This window comes from Castanea sativa, chromosome 3 (genome assembly GCF_040712315.1).
Source record: "Castanea sativa cultivar Marrone di Chiusa Pesio chromosome 3, ASM4071231v1".
Lineage (NCBI taxonomy): Eukaryota > Viridiplantae > Streptophyta > Magnoliopsida > Fagales > Fagaceae > Castanea > Castanea sativa.
This window is the reverse complement of record NC_134015.1, coordinates 53,038,458-53,044,457: the sequence shown is the minus strand read 5'-3', so window position 1 is coordinate 53,044,457 and position 6,000 is coordinate 53,038,458. Positions and strand designations below refer to the sequence as shown.

The window sequence follows — 6,000 nt, the reverse complement described above, 5'->3', positions numbered from 1 at the left end:
TTCTGACTCACATTTACTTTAGTGTCTGTTTTTTACCATACCCTTGTTTTGGAAGTCATTTTTAACTTCAAGAAATAGTCAATTTTACATTTTGGTTTACTCAGTCATTGTTTGGCTCGACTGAGTAGTGTTGCAACACATTTAGTCTTTGCTAGTTTGGTACAGAAGATGGAATATGTAGCTAAGCCCACAAAAGCTACAGAGATATAGCACCTACCTAACTGGCTATAAGCACTTTTAATTGCACAAATCAACATTATTGTAACATGCATAGAACATATATATGGTCGCTAATATTGTTCAATTTGCTACCTCTCTTTACCTAAAAAACTATTCACATGCTTGTTCACATGACTATGTTTTGTCTAGTCCAGTTTTGGTACATCTACTATTTTTTTTCTTCTTCTTGAGCTATAATAAGAGTATTCACGTCATTTATGTATATAAGAAAAATGTGTAGAATTTATACAGTTTTTTCTAAAAATGACTCACATCAATCCGCCGTGTATAAGTGTATAAATTTACATGTTTGTTACAGTAACCGTGTAAATTAATAGTGACATTATTCATTTTACATTTAATTGTTTATTTTTTTTTCACATATCTCAATGATGAAGGAATAGAGTGGATAATGGATGTTGTGTGTAAAGACAAATAAACTTTATAAAAAAATTTAAGAAAAAATAATTTTTTAATGAAATATAGTGTAAAATAAATAATTTGATATGTAGTATTTTAAAAAATAAGTATGTAAATATATTAAAATAGACAAGAATTTTTGCAAGATCTGGTGCTGATGATCTAATAAACCTTTTCAATAGTGAGTGATAGTGTGGTAAATTCCTATCCGATCTTTATACTATATACCAAGTGTTTATATTACTGTTGCCATGGCAGCTCTTTCAAATTCCAACTCCCAAGCATGGGTTACGTCCACTAAGTGACTTCTAACCAGGAATCTCGCCGGGAAAAATTGAAACATATCTTGTCACATGCAGACATGTAACGTCCAAAATTTTTACAATTACCTTGCTTATATAGCTAGATTTCTTCACTGAAAATAATACAATATTATAAGATCTTTTAGGGTGAGACGCAACTTCTTTTGCCGATGTCTAGATAATGGGCTCAATGAACTTAAAAAAACTTATGTCATAAGCTTGGAGATTCCAAATTCCATCTATCATATTAACTTTCCATGATGTTCCATAAATATATATAGAATGGAATATTTAATTGACCAAAAACTAAGACATCATTTCTTTATATTAAAAGATTTTTTTAATGCATAAAATCCAGCTTTTATACTACTAAGTATCTTTTTATTAGTTAAGATTTTTTGTCAAAATCATTGTTCGGTTGTATGTTTTCTATATTAAGAAAGGAAAATGACTCATTTCTATCTCTAACTTCATAATGAAAAACCCAATTAGGGAAAGAAAGGATATTAATAGATCCATCTTTGCTGCAAGAGGCTGGTAAACAAAAAAAGTTACGGGACAAAAGAATTTACATCTCTAATGACGAAAACAAAATCCCAGCAAAAAAATGAGTTTAACGCAAATTTGATAGTCATCGAATGGAGCCAATAAATCTTAAGGTATTGACAAATAATAATTACATTTAATGATACTAACTTTGAATAAGCATGAAGAGAGCATGTGGTCTAACAGTCATATTAAGTACTAACACAATGTTAATTTAGTGAGTTATATATTTTTTTTATTAAAAACATAAAGGCAACATTAAAAAAATATATATATAAACGTAAAGTTATGTTAGGTATAACTTGAACTTAATTCTTATGATTTAATAATGAAACTCTATACCTACCTCCCTATCCCTACCTCCCTATCCCCTTTTTGACTACGAGAAGGAAAAACAACTAGGAGATTATTAACACAGGAAGAAGATTCTATGACAAATGGTATATTTGACAGTAATAAATAATTAAGTATATGAATTTCAATTTTTAAATAGTGTTGATATTGACAAACTAAGAAATGAATATTGAATAAGACATGGCCTCGAATAGGGTTAGACCACGCAGAGTTTCCAAGATGACACATGCAAATGTCGTTTCCAAAGTCTGGAAGGAAAAAAAAAAAGCATTGGGGATCATATCTGACTGGTCAAAAATGTCATCCTTTAGCAGCAATATGTGCAAAATAACTTTCAAACTAGGCCAAGAGCCTTAAGTTCCCTAACCATATAGGTAATTAGATTAGCTAGGCACTGTAGAAGAATGAAGACATGCATAAAAATATTACTATATTATTAGTGCATGTAGCAAACTTGTTTAGGACAAAAACACAGTTATTTAGGCAAATCCATTAAGGACAAAACACAGTTATTTATGCAGAATCCCTTTAGGACAAAACTGGTACGTTAATTTAAGCAATTTCAATTAAGACAAAATAAGAACAATTATTTAAGCATTCGTATTTAGTTTTTTTTTAATACTAAATTCAATTACATGATTTATTTACCAATAAAATTTATTATTATTATTTTTTTTTAAAGAGAAGATCTTGGCACATTTTGTACTGCAGCTATCCATGCGATCATATAATATTTAACTAAAAAAATTTAAAATATTGTTGAAGTTGACTCATATTTGCTACTGAGTCGTTAAGTCAGAGACTAAGAGTAGTTTTATTAGTTGTGTTGTGTAGCAAAGAATGACATTGTTTTTACAAACTTAGGCATATTGTCGAATCGTGTAAATTCTATGCATTAATTTCTTTTCACTCCTTCTTTATTCTTTGCTAAGAAATTGTACCTAACTTATGCCTTGTAAATTACATGAAATTAAGTAAGACATCCTATATTGTACAAAAAATGAGGAAATTATTCAAATGACAGGAAGTAGTAAGATAACATGGGCTTGCGTGCTAAGACTGACACATAGAGGTCCCGCTAAGTTGGCTGATAAACAAGCACATTTCCCTTAACCCACTTGAGCTCTAACCCCAGTTTGGGGACATACAGAGAAAGCACAGTATGGCGTATCTCTCTATTCCCTTTATAGCTAGATCCCTCTCTCCCTCTCCCTCTCTCTCTCTCTCTCTCTCTCTCTCTCGTTCACACGCTTACACATGTAACACATACACATACACACAAACACAACCCTATTTAATAACAAGCATAGCCCACCTCTTTCTCCCATGCACTTGTCCTCTTCACTCCCAACACCACCTCTCTTCTCAAGTTTTTAGTTCATGGTTACTTGCTTCCCTTATCTCTCTGTCCATAACTTGTCTCAAACACTCACTTCCTTTCTCTTCATATATACCTCTCCATCTTCTTCCATACCCAACTAAATTAGTTTTCTGATACAAACTTTCTCTGACAAGAGCTTGAGTTCCACTTCTCCCTCTCTCTCTCTCCCTTGTCTACTATTTCTTTCTGACACTCCCTCTTAACAACAATGTCTAGCAGAAGATCCCGTTCGAGGCAGTCAGGTGTTTCTAGGAATATCACTGATGACCAGATCACCGATCTTGTTGCCAAGTTACAACAACTTATCCCTGAGATCCGCAATAGGAGCTCCGACAAGGTTTATTACTCTCTTATCTTTCTCTTTCTCTCTCTCACACACACACTCTCTCTCTCTCTCTCTCACACACACACACACAAAACATGTGTGGTCTCCATTTGCTTTAGCTAATAAGATAAGTCACACTCACTGCCTCGCTTATTTTAATCCACAAAGCCCACAACTTGAGGTGTGTGGACCTTAACACACACTTGGTTTGCCTATTGGATTACTAGTTAAATACTTTTTTCCCCTTGTCTAGCTAGAGAGGCAATTTGAACCCAAGTTCATATATAGAAACAGCAGGATAATACCAATTAGTATCAAGACTCTTGACAAATGTTTATATATAGTTTACCAAGTTCTCGAAAAGAATTGACGAATAATGTTGCTAAGTTATACTCTGTATTACGTATGTATAGTTTAGTCAATGTTGTCATATTTTATATATATTTGCAATTGGTTTAGCTAAGTATAGAATTTATATGTACATTCTGGCAGGTATCAGCATCCAAAGTATTGCAAGAGACTTGCAACTATATAAGAAGCTTACACAGGGAAGTGGATGACCTAAGCGACCGTTTGTCCAATCTTTTGGCTACAACAGACTCTGATAGCGCTCAAGCTGCAATAATAAGGAGTTTACTGATGTAATAGAGAGTGTTACATTATATATATTATTGTCTTTCTTTTCTTTTCTTTTCTTTTCTTTTTCTTTATCTTCTTCTGTCTAGCTAGGGATTGGTCACTAGGCCAAGACTATGGGTTGCTCCATGTTATCCCTTAGTTTAAAAAAAAAATGTAGTAGTAATTAATCTTATATATAATAAAAGAGCTTCTAGAGTTATCAAATTTTGAGTGCTCCAAAGCTTTTTTATATCTAGATTAACCTGTTAATTGTCTCTTGTTGGTGATTGTGACACTTCTATAGTAAATTAGTTTTGGAAAAAAAGTTTCGTTTTCAAAGTTTAAAAGTCCATATAAAAAATATCAATGTTTCTAGTCTCTTTTACGTGAAAAACCTAGAAGTAGACCGTTAAGGTCCACCATGTTCATGGCATGTGACATTGATATCACTTCACACCAATTCTTTTTAATGATTTTTCACACATGACGGCCATATCAACTTAAATGACATAGCATGACCATCATGATGATGATGATCGTCTTCAAAAAAAATTCAAGCTCAATGCAGTGAAGCAAACTGAATAATAATTTTTCCACATTCATTAAATTTGGGGAGGTTTTTGTTTTGGGGTTGGGGGGGCTTGATCTGTTTAGTCTTAATCGCCTAACATGGGTTTGCCGCAGTGTGGGCGCAAAAAGTTTTAGCTTTGAAAGTGCGGGAAGAAAGAAGAAGAAAAAAACGTACAGAACTAAAGCTTTGAGTTACTTTCATGTCACGTACTCTCAGAGTTTTTTTTTGTTACTCCAGGCTATATTAATTATTGGGACTCCATAGTACAATTCTGTATCAAATCTTAGACCAATGACATTCTAGGGTGGTGAAGTTGAACATACGTAGAGTTATTATATATTTTATTTTTCTTCCTCTATGTCACTTCACTGTTTTATTACCTCTCATTGAGGGATTGTTTAGATACTACTTATTTTATTGAATTTAAAAAATTACTATTAAAAACAGGTAAATAAAGGTAAAATTTAATTGAAATAGTACAGTAGGACCCATGAATAATACCAAAAAGTACAGTAAGACCCATAAATAATAACAAAAATAAGCTAAATAGTGAATTAATTTTAATTTTTAATCCTAACCCAAGCGTACACTAAATATATATAAGGAGTTTCTACGGTGTAATTAAACCTCACATAAATTGTGGCTATCAATAAGCAATGAGGGCAGTGACATTACCTATTAATTGGTGTAGTGATTGATGTAACAAATTTCATAATTATTTTTTAGAGATATTTTCAACTTATGATATTTGTTTTTGATTATTATATTTTATAATCCTTCTTTTATGTCACTTCTCCCTTTACTAAATGTAAATAAGGGATTTTAGTTTTTACCACAAAATTAAATGTCACATAAATTGCAGCTATCAAAAAGCAATAAAGGCAGTGACATTACCTGTTAAAGTTGGTGCAACGATGTAACAAATCTCATAATTATTTTTGCAATTGTTTTTTGAGGTATAATTTCAATCTATGAAGTCCACTCTTAATAATTTTTTTTTATCATCAGACTAAGGTACCAATTGGTTCTTGATATAAACGGGGTTTGAATCCCAAATTTCATAGTTGATTGATATATAATAAAATTTAGCAATGTTATACTAATTACAAATTATCAATAAATCGTAATTTATTCTTTGTTTTTTTTTTGTGTTTTTACCATTGCTCTTCTTGGAGGCAAATAAAAACTTACTAACCAGGCAACAAGTACATGTTTACACTTCAATAATTAGTTTGATTAATCAACAATGCCTTCTACCTTATTC

At 31.8% G+C, this 6,000-nt stretch overlaps 1 protein-coding gene across 1 annotated transcript; it reads left to right on the top strand.

Moving 5' to 3' along the window:
- The first annotated feature begins 3,001 nt into the window (after positions 1-3,001).
- LOC142627341 (transcription factor PRE6-like) lies at positions 3,002-4,390 on the top strand. The gene is made up of 2 exons (XM_075801186.1): positions 3,002-3,559; positions 4,040-4,390. The coding sequence occupies exons 1-2, from the start codon at positions 3,431-3,433 to the stop codon at positions 4,190-4,192; spliced, it is 282 nt and encodes a 93-aa protein (XP_075657301.1). The 5' UTR covers positions 3,002-3,430; the 3' UTR covers positions 4,193-4,390.
- The last annotated feature ends 1,610 nt before the right edge of the window (positions 4,391-6,000 follow it).